The sequence below is a fragment of the Vigna radiata genome, unplaced genomic scaffold (genome assembly GCF_000741045.1).
Source record: "Vigna radiata var. radiata cultivar VC1973A unplaced genomic scaffold, Vradiata_ver6 scaffold_86, whole genome shotgun sequence".
Classification (NCBI taxonomy): Eukaryota; Viridiplantae; Streptophyta; class Magnoliopsida; order Fabales; family Fabaceae; genus Vigna; species Vigna radiata.
Window position 1 is genome coordinate 966,125 of NW_014543269.1, and position 17,695 is coordinate 983,819.

At 35.6% G+C, this 17,695-nt stretch overlaps 2 protein-coding genes across 2 annotated transcripts in view; both read left to right on the plus strand.

The window, feature by feature from the left end:
- Positions 1-11,551, plus strand: part of LOC106754232 (putative E3 ubiquitin-protein ligase RING1a) — an 18,286-nt gene extending 6,735 nt beyond the window's left edge. Inside the window, exons 4-10 of the mRNA XM_014636232.2 lie at positions 9,313-9,394; positions 9,539-9,659; positions 9,761-9,802; positions 10,052-10,558; positions 10,662-10,769; positions 10,894-11,121; positions 11,200-11,551. Coding sequence (XP_014491718.1) covers positions 9,313-9,394; positions 9,539-9,659; positions 9,761-9,802; positions 10,052-10,558; positions 10,662-10,769; positions 10,894-11,121; positions 11,200-11,232 — 1,121 coding nt within the window. The 3' untranslated portion in view covers positions 11,233-11,551. The remainder of the gene's footprint in view (positions 1-9,312; positions 9,395-9,538; positions 9,660-9,760; positions 9,803-10,051; positions 10,559-10,661; positions 10,770-10,893; positions 11,122-11,199) is intronic.
- Positions 11,552-15,443: 3,892 nt separating this feature from the next.
- Positions 15,444-16,938, plus strand: LOC106754243 (zinc finger CCCH domain-containing protein 2). The gene has a single exon (XM_014636244.2). It carries the CDS (start codon positions 15,507-15,509, stop codon positions 16,695-16,697), a length of 1,191 nt encoding a protein of 396 aa, XP_014491730.1. The 5' UTR covers positions 15,444-15,506; the 3' UTR covers positions 16,698-16,938.
- Positions 16,939-17,695: the final 757 nt, after the last annotated feature.

The window sequence follows — 17,695 nt, forward strand, 5'->3', positions numbered from 1 at the left end:
CCACCGTTTGGTCTCCTTCTCTCTCTCCTATACCTTCTTCTCCTTCTCATATGTTTTCCAACCCTTACGATTACCTCCCTCCTTATACCCTAACATATACTTACCATTATCAGTTTTTTGCAGAAATGATACGTTGTGAGTAGCAAGTAGTTAATGTTTATTAAAAGATCCTAATGTGTGATGGAGAGTCATTTATACTAATGCTACCTATATGTTTTGTTAGGAGGAGAGAGAGAGGATGGGGTAAGAGTATTACATAGGTTATTTTTCATACAAGACACTTGGAGATTTCTCATTGTTCTTAATGGATTATTGGGTGATTTTGAAGCTACTATTGGTCCTTAATAGTTTGGTATTGTTAAAATCTTGTATATATGTTAACGTCCTATAGATATAGTAACTGTAAATAAATATCAGGATCAATTAGATTAATTATATATTTATGTTTTTAACCTAAAATAGGGTGAAATGAATATCCTCTAATTATATTTTCTCCCCTATAAATTGAATAATTCCATTATGGTCTAAACATACGAAATTCATCATATGCCTTGCCTTCTCAGTTTCTCTCTTCTCATCATGGTTATAAGGGAACCCTAATTCATGCTTTCTTTATGATCTATTGCTTACAAGAGTAATTCTTTTGGTAACTATGTATGCTTGGATAGTGTTGTCAAGAGCCCCTAACTGTTTGTATTTGACCATCATCCAAAATAGGCAAATGAGGATGAATCAGTGGATCATAAATAAATTGAAGGGCACTCATCCTGGTCTAAAAGAGTATTGAGGCAAAGCATTCTATGTTTCATCAATTGAAACTGAACCGTCAACGATTCCCTTTTTAAATTAAGATCTGCACCTATAACCTGGTTGACCAGTCTTGCTATTTCAAAATTCATGGGCATTTCAAATTCTATTGTTTCTAATTGGGTCTATGTAGTTAATTCATGAATCCTTTTGGACATAAGAACATTGTAACTATTAACATCAATATTCTTAAACAAAAATGGAAATCATGTACCAAGTTTTACCAGGATCTTTGGGCATTTCTGTTCCTCCAAACTACGAGTCTCATCTCTGTAATATAAGATTTGCAGCATTAATCGTTATAATGTATGCAGCGGCACCATTTGCTGATGAAATTCGGATAATGTAAATGCCTTTTAGCTAAGGGAAAATCATTGGGATGTGGTTGATAACAATTGCAATCTATCATGTTGGTTGTGGTCATGCACCTAGAGGATACATTCATAGACATATGATCATTGTATTCTGCTTGAAGTTTATAGCAAGTGATTGTCCCCTGGACAATTTGTTTAGTTGGTCCAAGCTTTTCACAAAATTGTTGATCTTAATGTGGCTGATCAAATTGCAATGGTTGTGTTTGACCATCATTCAAAATAGATGAGTGAGGATGATTGGTGTTCCATAAACCAAAAGACACTCATCTTGGTTCAGGAGAGTATTGAGACCAAATAACCATATACAACTTCCTTTCAGTCTCTCTGTTTCGTCAATTAAAGGATAACAACCAACAATTCCCTCTTCAAATCACGATCTACACCTATAACTTGATTCGTCATTCTTCTTGTCTCCATAATCTTAGGCATTTTAGGTTCCAATACCCTCCACCAGCCACCACCACCAGTGCCATGGTAAATCCCTAGAATGACAGTTCTGATAAACCATTACAATTTAATCAACCGCTTTTAGAGTGACAGGTCTGCAAAAGGCTTGGACCAACTGAACAAGTGCTCAGCAAATAATCCTTGTTATAAACTTCATAATAGAATACAACGACCATGTGCACATGGACGCATCCTCCAGGTACATTGCCTTGACATGATAGATTGCTATGTCTATCTACCATATCCCAACAATATTGTCTCAGCTAAGAGGGCATTCACATTATTCCAATTTTATATGGCAAACGACAACACCAAGGAGATTATAGGGACTGGTGTCGTGAATCTTGTTTGTGTAATTTTTCCAAATATGGTGAAGGGAGTTACTAGGTTATTGAACAATTATCACAATCATTTGGTTGATATCGCTCAAAAGAACATAATGCAAAAATGAGATTCTTCAATTTGGTGGAAGAGAGATGACTGTAGAGCTTGATAACACTTGGTTGTCTGATTATCATTGTTTAAAAATATTGACACTAACAATTACAGTGCTTCTGTGTCCTATAGGATTCGGGTGTTAACTGTGAAAGCTGGCTTTGAATCATTGAAACATGAAATGTTTGTGAATTTGGAAATAGCAAGACTGATCAATCAAGATTTGGGTGCAAATATTGATTTGAAGAGGGAACTGTTGATAATTCTGCATCAATTGATGAAACAGAGAGACCGAGTGGAAGCTGTATGTGGATATATGGTCTCAATAGTCTCCTAGACAGAGATGAGTGCGTTTCAGTTTATTTATGATTAACTAATTAATCCTCACTCACCTGTTTTGGATGATGGTCCGATACGGAAATAGTTAGTGGCTCTTAACTACCTTTTCCAAGCCATAATTAGTTGTACACACCTATAATTTTTTTCAGGTTCTTTGATATGGTTCTACTAGAACGTTTAAGGTTCCCCATCCCACTTTTAGTCACTTAGAAGATCAAGAGAGCTGCGAATCAATCAACCAATCTCAAATCTACAGCCACCTCATGGGATAACCTAATTGTACAAAGGTTCATAGATCTCCACAGAGAGGCAACAAACAACAGTGATTTACACCTTCTTAGTGCGCTCTCAACAGCTAGGTTGAGGGGTATTTGGAGACCTCATATTTTGCTTAACATACTATAGCAAGCATCAAGTAGGGAGATAGTTGTAGTGATGGTTGTCATTTTTTCTCTTGTTGGATGTACTAAAGACAACTTTTTGCATAGTAATTAGTACGATTGGTAGATTTTTGCAACTGAAATGCTGAGATTGCAGGAGGATTTGTTATTGACAAATCCAGTTTTGTAACAAATATGCTTTTAACCTAATGGGTTACCGTTGAAAAATAATTGTTGGAGATCTCATATTGACTTGAGATATGACCAAATTATATCATATAATTGGTCACAAGCAAAGGCAATGAACAATGCACACTACCACCTCCTCTCGATCTCCTTCACATTTTGGTACCATGATAAATACAACCTCCTTTGACTATTGGTAATAAAAGTTTTTTAGGTTAAATATGTTTTTGATCCCTTACTTTTTAGTGAAAATTGAAATTAGTCTCTCTTTAAAACTTTGACCCAACTTAGTTTCTCAACTTTAGAAATGTGTGGATTTAGTCCTTTTAACTAAATTTTGTTAAGTTTATTTGACATTTCAAATGCATTTCATGATAGCATTTGAGTTTATACGGTTTGTCACATTTTTTTATTCAATGTTAGTTGAGAAATGCATTTGAAACCTTAAATAAACTTAACAAAATCTGGTTAAAAGGACTAAATTCATACAATTCTAAAGATGAGGGACTAAATTAGTCCACAGTTTCAAAGAAGGACTAATTTCAATTTTCATTGAAATTTAAAGAACCAAAAACATATTTAACCCAAGTTATTTTAGTTCAAGTTCTTTGTGTTGAACAATTTTCTCAAAGTTAGGCACACTTGGGGGTTATTATTGACTTGTTGGGCTAGCATATTAGGTGCAAGAGGGGCCTAGTTTCCACCTCGAGTTGATGTTGAAATTTTAATTGAAGGTGCAGTACTAACAATGCTTTTGTTTCTTACCTTAATTTCATAAAACCTACTTTTAAGGTAAGGACAGTTGAGAACCTTTATATGGATTTATATAATCAGTATATCTAATTGGTGCGGGGCAAAAACTAAGTGGACTTGGGACGATTGCAGTTAAAGTGGTTTTCCAATGCTCCCTTCACATCTAGAGCTATCATCCTAGAGTGTAGCAAGTACATGTGACACAACGATAGATTTATATTTGACTTTGATACCATCTTAAAAACATGTTTTATGTCCTATATCAATCGCACACAATCAAGTTGTAAGATGAAGACTACCCAAGGTTTATATTCTTTATTTGATCAATATGAGATTAAACCACCACCTTTGAGGTTACAATTAATATAACTCCTAAAGAGGCTGCAATTAAGGCAAGTCAAGGGTGTCCATAATTAAGGTAGCTTTTCAACAAGTTGGTTACTTATATTTGTTGTGAGGTCGCACAAAATATCTATTAATTTGTTTTTCAACTTTAATTGCCAAATTAAATGCATTGGTCATGATCCATATTCCTTTAAGTTTCAACAAATCTTTAATGACCATCCTAGAACCTCTAGTTATTTGGTTTTGTCTTGTATAATTAACCTGGGCATTGAACAAAAGTGTTCCATGTACTCTCACTCATCGTGTTCTTAGCTTGCTTGTTGACAATCCCGATATTTTGATACAATGTTTTGTCATAGTTTGGACGTAGGAATTGTTGAAGTAACTAATAACTACATAATTTCCCAAGTTTTAACATGTGAATTTTTACATTGTCGATAATATGGTAATTGCTATACCCCTTTCGATTTATGTTCCAATAACTTAATTGGTTGAGATATTATGGAATTTCTATGTAATAAAAAATGTTCTCAACATTATGAATGCAATAATAAAATTTCTAGTGTATAATTGTAGATGGAAGCATAACAAGTTGGTAGTCAATCGATAGTCATTTGCTTAAGAGCAATAATCCAATTTTGGTGGTATCCTTTGATGAAAGTCTCTCTATTGTGGTGGTTTATGATTGCCTCATTGGTTAAACAAAAAAAGGACATCATTATTATGGTGGGGGCTTAGGTATTATATTTGCCTTAAATACTGCATTGAGTAGTATGAGATGCTTAGTTGAGTACTAAAGTGTCTCAACTCTTCCATTTAAACAAAGCTTTTAAGGGGGTTCTACATTCCTTATCAACTATCATTATGTTGGTTGCTAGAGTCTCAAAGTCTTACAAAGTGGTTTAGGCCCAACGCAACCTTATAATTCAGCCTGTAAGATGAGGTTTGCATTTATTTATATTATTTCTTTTGTGGTGAGGAAAAGACTAGGATGGAAGAACATGAAGGGGGCCTTACAAGAAACATGGTTGAGGAGAAAGAGGAGGAAAAGTTAGAAAGAGCCTATGAAGGAAGAAAGATAAGAGCAAGACTAATTGAACTAGAGATGGAGATTGGAAAATATAGTATAGAATATGTAAATTTCTTTTGTGAAAATGAAACTCTCCCGCTCTTTAAAATACTTTGGAATTAAAAGTTTCAATTAAAAGGATCTTTCTAAAATATTCCCAAAGAATATTCTCAAAATGGTCCTTGAATATTGTGATTAAAATTCTTCTAAAGAAATGCTCCTTGTAGAAAGTTCTAGAAGCTTCTAACATATTCTAGAGCAAGGTAGTTAAGTGCCATAAACTAACTTCAAATACTAGTAGTTAGAGCTAGATTATGCACCTAACCATCTCATGATTACAACCGAGGAGTTGCAGTTCCTAACCTTATTTGTTCTTAGGAAGCCAAGAAAAACTAGACGAACAACCCTAGGTTTGTTGTTAACTTCCTTTGTACACTTAGCTCTCTTTTGTACATTTTTGTTAGCTTTATAAGCACACTTGTCTAGGTTCGTAAGCATTCTTGTATTCCTTATAAATAGAAGGCTCCTCCTCTATTGTATTAAGATACATGAATATGATGTTTTCATTAAATTGTGTAGCATGAGTTTTTGATTCTCTTGGCTTAGGTTGTTATCATGGAGAACTTCTTCAAGTGGTGAATCAACCAACAATGCACTTATCTTTGGTGTCTTCACTATAGTTGTCATGATTTGCCACTCTCTTTCCTTTCCATGTGATAGGTTATAGGGTGATAGGGCATAATGGGTAATGGGTTTAGGTTAGAAGGCAGAGGAATGGTATAAATAAGACTCTTTTATATTGTTAGAGGGAGTTAGTCAATTGTATACTTTGAGAGACCGGTTTTGAACCTGGTGAGAGGGGTTAGGCTCTCAAGTTACACTTTGTACTCAGTGGTTTTACTGTGAATAACATACCCATTGATTGGTTATTTCTCTCTTGTGTGAGTGCATATCAGTGGTGAGGGTGACTATTAGGTTCTTACATTAAAGATTCCTAACAAATTGGTCTGACCTGCCATTTCGAAATGGGGGTGAAGGATCAAGAAGCTGTCGGATCGAGACGCTGCCAGATTAAGACGCTGCTGGATCGAGATGCTGTCGGAATCGTGTGGGGGTGAAGGAAATTGTGGTTGATAGAATGAAGGCGCAGACAAGGGCACTGCAATCAGATTATGGAGCAATATGCCAAGATTATGCAGCAATACGCCAAGATTTGCAAGAAATCATAAGGATGTTGGGTGGTCGAGGCAACAACTAGGACGACCAACATTGGGACCGGCGAGAGGAAGAGGAAGGGGAGAGAGGGGATGAACGCCATCAAGTGCAACCCAGTGGGAAGAAGAGAGTAGATTTACCCTTTTTCGAAGGGTTTGATCCTATGGGGTGGATTGCTAGGGCGGAGACAATTTTTGAGACCCAGGGGGTGATAAAGGAAGAAAAAGTGTGTTGGGCATATAGTACCATGGAGGGAAGTGCTGGGTATTGGGTCCAGGCCTGGAAGGCTAAAGCCAAGAATCGTTCTTGGAAAGGACTGAAGGGGGCAATGGTGTGGTGATTTGGAGAATGGAACAGGGGCATAACCGTTGAAGGGGTGGCGCGCCAGGTAGGGAGACTGCCTGAACCATTTGGAGGGCAAAAAGAAATGAAGATTCACGACGATGACATCCTTTACGCTTCAGGCTCGGCTGGTGCATTTCGTTGCACGCGCTCCCCAGAGGCTCCAGATTGGAGCATCATCGAGTCGCTCATTTTGGTAAACGAAATAGTAGTGGTGGAAGCTGACTGCTCCGTCGCGCTCTCCTCCTACCAACAGTGGAACATCATCGCCTAGAATTGCATGGCCTTGGACATGCAGCGCAACCTCACGCAGTGCGACTGCAAGTGGCATGCGTTGCTCTCTGACTATAACCGCTTCAAGAAAACAACCACCGTTGGAGGCAAGTTGTCATTGAATTTCGATTACCAATTGTTTGCGGCAGTCGAACGCGTGGTGAGGGCACGTGAGGAGCTGGGCATGGCTGATCCCGAGAGCGATGCCGAAGCAGGGAATGATGCGCTTGACAACACCGTGGAAATTGGGTCCAAAAGAAAAGGGCAACGCAGTAAGTTCAGACACCGCATTCAAAAGCCCAAACTTGAACAAAGGCACGGGGACAACCATAAAGAAGAGGTTGAGCACAAAGTGGATAGTGTTGAAAAGAATAATGATAATAAAAGTAACAGTGAAGAGATTGCGGAGCAAGTGATGAGTGGTGTTGAAACAGTGAAAGTGGTGGATGTGGCCATCGAGAACCACGAGGAGCAAAGGGGGCTTGTAGTTTATGATACACCTGCCAAGGAGAGAGAGCTGCTTGAAGCTTTAAAAGACATTGAAGACCATTTTCTCAAGGCTTATGATGCTGGAAAAGAGGTGACCAAAACGCTGAAAGTTACTAGAATCTGGAAAGAATGGAAGATAGTGAAGGAGGATTTGCCACCACCCAAGCCTCCAGACCTGAAGTTACAGGTAGTAGCCAGCGGGTAAGACCACATCACAATGCAATGGGCTCAAGTTTCATTGTTCCAACCTTGAGGATAAGGTTGTTTTGCAACGGGGTGTAATGATAAGTTATAGGGTGATAGGGCATAATAGGTAATGGGTTTAGGTTAGAAGGAAGAAGAATGGTATAAATAGGACTTTGTTATATTGTTAGAGGGAGTTAGTCAATTGTATACTTTGTACAGATCGGTTTCGAACCTGATGAGAGGGTCAGGCTCTCGAGTTACACTTTGTACTCAGTGATTTTACTATGAATAACATACCCATTGATTGATTCTTTCTCTCTTGTGTGAGTGCATATCAGTGGTGAGGGTGACTGTTAGGTTTTTACATTAAAGATTCCTAACACCATGTTTGTCTTATTTCTTCTTTGTTCTTCATGACTATGGAAACCACCATGGATCCATTCCATGAGTGTTCTTGAGTTCCATGGTTCAAATCCTAGGATGGTCTTATGATTTCAGCAGTGTCTCTAGTTAATGAGACTTAGGTTTTTTCCAATACATCCCCTCCTATCCAACACTATTGGGCTTGGCATGAGTATAACACAGTGAGTGACCCATATAATGGATCTAGAGTAGACTTTGATACCATCTTACAAAGTGGTTTATGCCTAATTGAATCCTACAAAGCTTGCTTGTAAGTTGAGTTCCTATATATATATATATATATATATATATATATATTCTCATGTCAAATACTATTAGACTTGCTAAGTGTATAACATGGTGGACCCTTTAAATGAACAAGACTATGATATCATCTTACCAAATAGTTTAAGCATAATGAACCCCATATTATCAACTTGTAAGGCAGGAATTGTTCCACTTATATATTTTATTTTGATTTTATTTCCATCGATGTGAGACTTGGGTTCTTTACCAATAGAAATGGTTACTTACAAAGGGGCTGACCGGAAAAGCTGAGTGAAGTGTTGTGGATAGCAGTTGCTGATATGCAACTTACAAGGGTGGTGTTGTGATGAAGACTTGGGTATTATGAAAAGTCGAAGTTCCCCATTCTGTTATATGAGATGCTCAATTAAGTAATTAAAGTAAGGACATAATTGATGATAAAACAAAAGATATTCATTTTATGGCCAAACAATTACACCTCAAATGCTTTTAATAGAATGCATCATAATAGGGGAACTAAACTTAATGAGGAAAACTAGAAACGTAATCTGAAAATAAAATCAAAACAGAAAACTAGGAAACTAACCTGATTTTACAATTCCTAGACCTGTGTTGCTGTGTTAAATTTAGGTATACAAGTTTCACAGCTCTATTCCGTAAGTGATTCTTTGAGCTTTTAGTTGTACACTGATTTGGTAACTCCTAGAAGAATGCATTGCTGTGTAAAATGTTTTGCTCGAAAGGAAAAACTGTCGAGATAAAAAATTAAATCTCAGATTGACTGAAAAGATCATATATTTTATGCACTGCACTTTCACTGGATGTGGTTTTTTCATGCACTGGATGTGTTTTCTTCAAGTTAACCAAGTTATGATTGGCTATTGATTTGAGCACTTGTAGTCCTGGATTTCATTATGAAAAATGTTTTTGAAACTTTCAGCTCGCTTCATGCTTGAATGATAGCATATCTTGTTTGCTGAAGAACTAACCACTGCTTGAACAGGCATTATCAAGAAGACAAGAACTGTCATGGAATGCTTGCACCGCTTTTGCAGGGAATGCATTGACAAATCAATGCGACTGGGGTAGGTTCCATGAATCCATTCCAGGCGTCTTATTTATTTATTTAATATGCTGCTGATGATTTCTGGCTAAGTCTTATATGGTGCTCATCAGAAAAACACCTTATACTCTCTGGAGCCACATTCATCATTTATGTATTGTCTTAGGAATAATGAATGTCCAGCCTGCCGCACACATTGTGCCAGTCGCCGTTCGCTGAGAGATGATCCAAATTATGATGCCCTTATTGCTGCTTTATATCCAGATATTGAGAAGTACGAAGAAGAGGTATAAGTTGACCAGTTTATTACTTCATTTTCTACTTTGTTTACATAAAGGTAAAGCTTTCACATTCAACTAATGATACTGTGTTCACCATCCCATTACAGGAGCTTGAATTTCGTGAAGAGGAGAAGAACCGCAATAAACAGGTGAATATTTATTGAGTAAACAAATTTAAATTAAGCATGATTTCAACATTCAGATGTGTGTAAAATACTAAATCGCAACACTTATACTGATTGATGTTGAGTGATTGACAATCTGTATGACTGCCACGATCAATGAACATTTATTAATTTCTAAGGTTTATTCTTGTGCCTCACTAATTTTAAATCTTATCATTGGTCTGTCAACATTATCTCAATTGTCAAATCTCAGCTTTCTAGCTTTTCTGGCAGATTCAAGCTTCAATAGCAAAAGTAGTTCAACGGCAATCAGAAGCACTTGTTAAGAGACGTAAAGACACACCGGGTGTATTTCTCACAAGATCACAGCGTAATCAACGAAACATTCATTCTAGGAGACAAACCCAAACAATTGAAGGATCGGAAGACAATGAGGAAGACAACGACAATAATGAAAAAGATTCATCTTCAGCCGATGAACGAAGTACAGAACACAGGCAGAAAAGGCGAAAGAGATGGGCTAGAGTTCGCCCCTCTCAACCCTCATCATCTATGGCAAGTCCAGATGGAGGCAATGATAGTGACATGGATATAAGTAGAGAAAATCGTGGAATTTCAAGGCAGGTGTCAAAACATAGAAAGCTTACTTGGGGAAGGGGTGGTTTCAGAAGTCACACACGACATGGCAGTGGTGGTGGTAGCAATAGCAAAAGTTCTCGCAGTAGTCGATTGTCTAAGTTTGTTGATCATCTCCGAAGCTTGGATGAAAACACTAATGAGGTATTTCTGACCTCCTTCCCTCTTGTAATAGGTCACAGATATTACTGTTGAATGCTTCTGTTATTATTTCAGTTGAATATAAAGATGCTATATTTTTTCACAGTTTGACATCCGTCTCATGCTTGTTTCTCTTGATCATCAAAATACACCAAGTTTGCCACAACCTTACCTTTGCTGTCGACCAACGTTGTCAGTGGAGCACCTTTACGAAGTAAGATCCTGTCCCGTGTTGATTAAAAATAAAAATGATTGCATAGTATGCTTCTGTTGATGAGCCAGTGTTAGTTTTCTTGTAAGAATGATAATTGTCTAACATTTTTATGTATTATACATAGTATGTTGCTCGTCAGACACCTTTTCCAGTAGAAGGAATCGAGATACTGGCAGTCAAAGGATGCCACAGCACAAATCGTGACAAGTCAGCTGATGAGAATTCAGCCCTCATATATGATGAGCTATCAACGCTGGTTATAGAGCCACACAAAGATGAACTGGAAGTTTTACAAGAACACGAGACTCTGGCAGGGCTTAGATCCAAATGCATATCCAAGATGGGGCATTTGGTGAGTGTTAAGGTGGTTTTCTCCCCTAATATTACTTTAGGTAACAACTTAATTTCACACATTTTTCTGCTGTTTCAGATTCTTGCATTCAGGCGGAAGGAAGTATCATAGTCTTGGTTTGATTGGCGGACATTTGACATTAACAGTGTCATAAATTTCTTCAGTATGTACATAAAAAGAAGAGTTCCCTGTTGCATCCTCAGAAAAGAAAGAAAAAAAAAAGAATCTTTAGCATACTAATTATAAGAACCTTCCAAAAGGTTATGCAAGCATTGTGATATCTTTTGTAGTTTAGATTTACTTTCTAAAATACTAGTTAGGTGTTGTGCTTTACTTCATGTCCTGATCTATCAGTGTGTATCCAATCTGTCATTGTGAGAACTATCATAGTCTTAAGAAGTAGTATTTATGGTGGCAAATTTCGTCTTCATTGTGGAAAATGAACATTTTATCCAAGCATTGGTTTTGTTAAATAAAACATCAAGTCATATATCACAAACTGGTTTGGGTACAGAAGTAAAATAAGAATGCCAACTTCAATGAAAAAAAATTACGTTCACAACATGAGACTAAGTTGTTTCAGTGCCTTCTATTCCTCTATGTTGATGTTTTCATCTATATTACTGTCATGGCTTAAACAAAATCAAAAGGTGTTCACCATCAAAAGTTGTGCTCTATCTACATCGCTTGTAAATTGAATATATGATGACACTCAATGATATGAGTAGTAATTCTTATTTTGGTTCGTAAAACACAGCAGAGATAACTGAGTCCAAAGCTGTTGTTTAGAATCACGGCAACTATAAATAGATTATGAAAAAGAAGCATATGCGAAATGATGTTTTTGTTTCAACCTATGAAAAGAAGCCTATGTCCTTGAAAAGAAATTAAAACTTCCAAGGGGAAAGTCAAAACATGGAACAAATAGTGTTTTGGTGGTGTTGAGAGGAGGTACAAGGAAGTAAAATATGAACTAAATGAGATGAATAAGAAGGTTTGAGGATGAAAGCATGAAGAAAAAGGAGTCACAAGACAAATTGAAGCATGTGGCTATGCACTGAGAATCTCTTTGGAAGCAAAAATATAGGAACAATTAGATTGTAGATGGTGATAGAAACTCGAAACATAGTAACATAAAGTGGCAATGAAGGCTGAAGAAGGTGATAATAACAAATACATATTTTTTTTAACTGATGTAATTCTATAAAGTTAATTCAGTTTGAAGTTTATCATATTTAAAATTCTTTAAGATTTATGACTAATTTAAAATATAAATACATATTTTATGATTATATATTAAATTATATATAACATTTTTTTTTGTAGTTATAAATAATACAAATCCAAAACATCACATACAAAGAGAGTTTAATAACTTTATGAAAATTAAATTTTGTTACTTTAATGGTGAGATGAGTTAAAATTTAAAAATGAAAAGGGTTTGGAAAAATACAAGAAAATGTAGAATTCTTTTTGACATGAAAAAATGTTGTATTTGAGTTTCTCCAGCTCATATTATTTCTGGGTAGATTCCTGAACAACCACACTGCTCTGCAAATTTCTCTGACATGCCATGGAAGAAAACCTTATTCAGGTGATGCCAAAATCCAAATTATTTAAATATTCTCCTTCAGACTAATAGACAAACATTTTCATACTAAACTTTTAATTCTTCATCTCTCACTATGGCTCCCAATTTCTTCTCACAAAAATAATAACTCATGTTACACCAATTTTCACCTTCAAATTAGATCATCCTTCACCACTGTTATTAGATGCTCAAAATTCTGTCTTCATCACCCTCTTTGATTCCTCAAAATAATTTGGGAGGAAATGGTATGGTAAATCACTTTATTGGATTTTACATGTTTAATAAACTAATTAATTTACAAGCTAATTGCTAAATGTAGAATGATATAAACTAATGCAATACCTAAGGTTTATTATATAAATAAAATTTATAAAAATTTGTTATTATGTACTTATTATTTTTATCTTCATCAAAAAAATTAAAAATTTTAATGTTTTTATTTTTTGATTGTATATAATTTTTCTTATATTTTTATTTAAACTAGTTGAACTAATGAGTATTAATCAAAATTGATTTTCATTAATTTTTAAAAGTTTAAATTTTTACTTTAACCATTAAAGTAAATTTAGTTGTTTTAATATATAATTTTTATTATTGTAAAGAACTCTACTACTAATTTTACTTTTCTACTGAACAATTCTAGAACCCTTCATAAATAGACTCCATTATTGACCTGACTCTTTTATATTTTTTTAATTATTTTTTCATCTTCATTTCAATTTAATATATATGTTTTCTACTATCATAAATATACTATTAACCGTTCTAATTTCTCCATTGTTTTATTGGAGCTGACGTTATTTGCAATCAATATATGAAATGAATGAGCTTCAACTTCTCATAACATCAGTTTCAAACTATTGACTCTAATAACAATTTAACAAGTCAACAATGGCATACTAATTTATCACTAACCTCAGTTAAATAATATCAAAAATTTAAATACAAGATGTGAAAATAGATTTATCAGCTTAAGATAAGTAAATTTTAATCAGATTCACAAGTTGTGTGAATATTCTATTTAAATACTAAATATAGTTAGCATTAATTATAGAGATATTGTTAATTTGAGAAATGATTTTTTTAATCACAATTTTGCTTTCTAAAAGGTATTTTATAAGCTAAAAGAGAAAACATATCAACAACTTTTTGTATTAATTCTTAAATAATGCGGGATTTTTAATTTATTATTTCTTAATTAACCTAATATGTCTAAGGATGGTGAAGGAAGCACTGGATTCCAAAAGTTATTGATACATAAGTAAATAATTTTGAAATGATATTTTTACATTTACAAGACAATTTAATATATTACTATTTTAAATATATATATTTTTATTTTTAATTTTAAATTATTAACAGTAAAAAGATACACATAAACTTTTTAATAAAAAAAATTGAAAAGACTTCCTAAAACCTGTGTTGAATGTTAATAAAAGAATCAATATCTGACTAAGTAAGTTTGAAAAATGATGACTTTTCTTCCAAAAAAAAAATCAGTTGTATATATATTCTTCAACATGAATAATCACAGTCGTAGTTAAATAGATAATGATACTAATATTTCTGTACAAATTAGAACAATGTTAGAAATGAATCAAACTTGAACCCTTCTCCTGAAATCATTCCAACTTATTAATTCATGAATTTAACATGTATTGTGACTTTTGAGGGAGTGGTTGAGAAATCAAAAGCTTTCATTATATCTAATTCATCTTGTATATACTAATTTCCTAAACTTCAGGTTTTGAACTTTTAATTTAGTAAGTGTCAGTTATGGTTTCTTTCATCTATTATGTGGATTGATTATTCTTTATTGGAAAAGAAAAGTGCAGAAATAGGCCTTAAAGTTTGGTTTTTTTCCTCAAATTCTAACTCCCAGATGACCAGGGAACCTCACATTATTTCCATTCCTTCAATTCAACAACTTGAAACTGACACAGTAATAACATTACCTTAACATCTCAACAATGATGACAAAAACTCAATTTTCAATTTTCTTGGATAGACATCAAGTGCTTGTATTTTCTGGTCATTAGTATGAAATGATGAAGAAATGAGCCTTTGTGGTAAAAAACTGTAGCAGTATTTTGTAATTTATTGAAAAGGTTTAATTTTGAATTGGTGCAGTGAATTGCAGGGTCTAAGCAGTACAATTCACGGTTTCTCTCATCAGTCATATATATGTTATCACATCTCTTTTAAGGTTCAACCACTTCTCTTCTTCAGTAGTTGAACCATTATTTTTACAGAGAGAACGTGAATTTTCTTTGTATTCCTTTTGTTATCATGTCAGACCCGTAATCACGCTTTTATTAAGTGTTATGAGAGTGCTAAAACCTCTAATGAAGGGACAATTGGTCAAAAATTTTATGAAAAGTTGTTTTGAGTCAAAGTAGAAAAAATAAAGAGAAACTAAGTGCAATGAAAGAAGAAATGGAAGAAAGTGTGATCTAGAATTTTCATGTTAGATGTAATGACAGCATATCTCAATATGGGATGAGATATCAGTAACTGAGAGAAGCTGTAAGAGAATTACACATAGCTAAAATTGGTGACCCCAATGAATTATGAAACTGCCACATACCCTCTTTTGCATGCTCATCCCAAATGCTACAATGCCACGAACTTCCTTCACTGTCCCCACATTCCATCCTTCTTACCTTTTCTCTCTCTTCTCACTTTCTCTCTCTGTATCTATCCTATATAACTCACAACACCCTTTTCTTTCCCTCCACATTAACACATTCACTCACTCTTTCTTTCTTCTCTTTCATCATTCAAGGTGGCCAACATGAGCAGTGTCTCTTCCGACCACCACAAGTTTCACCCCTCTCATCAATTCCTCTCTCCCAACAAAACCCTCAGAGAGATTGACGTCCCTCCAAGGAAGCTCCTCACTCGCCGCACCGCCGCTGCATGTGCTGCCTCAGAGTTGTTTTCTGACGACACCATGCTGCAAAAGTTCCTTCCTTCCAACTCCCTTGATGACTCCGATGAGGATGACCCTTACTCCGCCGACCACTTCAGGATGTTTGAGTTCAAGGTCCGCCGGTGCACTCGCAGCAGGAGTCATGACTGGACTGACTGCCCTTTTGCTCACCCCGGAGAAAAGGCTCGCCGCCGTGACCCTCGGCGGTATCACTACTCGGGAACTGTGTGTCCTGAGTATCGTCGTGGAGGGTGCAACCGTGGTGATGCATGTGAATTCGCTCATGGAGTATTCGAATGCTGGCTGCACCCTGCAAGATACAGGACAGAGGCCTGCAAGGATGGAAAGAACTGCAAGAGAAAGGTGTGTTTCTTTGCACACACACCTCGCCAGCTGAGAATTTTACCTGTAACTTCTCCTTCTTCGAATGACATGTCATGCAAGAAGAACATTAAAAATCTCTTCAACCATGCTTCAAGATCCAACAACAGCAACAACGGCTGTTGTTTGTTTTGCCATTGTGTTTCTTCTTCTTCCTCTTCCACTTCCACCGCTTCTCCAACTTCAACCCTCTTCAACATGTCTCATTACTCCCCACCGCTATCTCCATCCTCCTCCTCCTCCTCACCACCTCCTTCTCCTTTGAAACCCCGAAAAGGGGTTTCTGTTTCTCCAATTTCCCTATATGGTGCTGCTCATCATGGGGTGGTGAGTTACAAAGAAGCCTTCGCTGAATTTGTGAACTCCTTGGAGGGGTTGAGTTTGAACGAGGGTTCTCCCGTTTCAGGTGCCAAACCATTGAACTTGCCTTGGATTGATGTTTCTCTGACCTGTGAGGAACAGCTGCAGCAACAACGACAACCGCTCATTGCTTCTTCTTTTGGCTGCGAAGATCAGCAGCAGTTTACTTTTTCACCATCCTCCACTCAGACACCCACAAATGTTGCGTTTTGCAGCAACAGGTTCACAGGCAGCAGCAACAACAACAACAACGTTGTCGGTGCTGACTCAAATGTCCCAGATCTTGCGTGGGTAAACGAGTTGCTGATGTAGAAGGTGAAGATGGTGACGAAATTGGTAGCGAGATGACTCCTAATACAGTGAATGAAACTGTAAATACCGCGGAGAAACATAATGTATCTCTGGAGTCTATTTTTATTATTAATTATTGTTGCAGGTTCATTGCTTTCTGAATTTGTTAAGTTTGTGACAAATTATGTAATTTGGATTTCGTGTTGTTCAATGCATAAGGGAATATTTTGGGTCGTCTTTGAAAAATGAAAAATTCTTTAGCTTTATTTTCTCCACCGATAGTGAGAATTACGTGTTAAACCTACCCTGAAGAAGCTAAATCTTTGGGATGGGAAATCATGATATTTTGATGTTATGTTGGCCTTTACAAGTGCAGAAAGTGGATTCCAAGACATGGCAAACATGCAATCTTTGTCGTGGCAACACATCATCAAATAGAAACAATATTATAATGATGGATTGATGGATAATGATAAATCTGGGAAATTTTATATTCTTTGAGCAATTTGATGGACTTTGAATTGGTGAGGTGAAAAACTGTTAATTGGTGAAGTCGATTGAAAAATAAATTTGAGATGTAGAAAAGGGAAATGAAAGTATCTTTACAGTTGTAAATTTAAACATTGGCGTCCTTTATTTAGTAAAGATATTAAAACTCTTTGATGGTGTTGTCCTTTTGGAAGGGAAAAGGGAAGAAATAGAAAACCAACTTAAAAGCTAAAATCTAACAAGTTTTGCTATTTTATTGCTCATTAATTGCTTAATAAATTACTTTTATTTGTTAAACTTCTAACCCTTGTGTAATATATGAAAGGTTAATTACGTTGTTAACAATCAAGTTTATGGATAAGCGAAAAGTGACAAATAGCAAACAGATTCATCTCTTTTGAATCGAATTAAAATGTTCTACCTAAGAATTGTACATGTTATAATTTCGATAGACTCTGTATACCTTTAAATATGACACTGTATATACCTTAAATAAATATGACAAAGAAAATTTAGTATATCTTAAATAT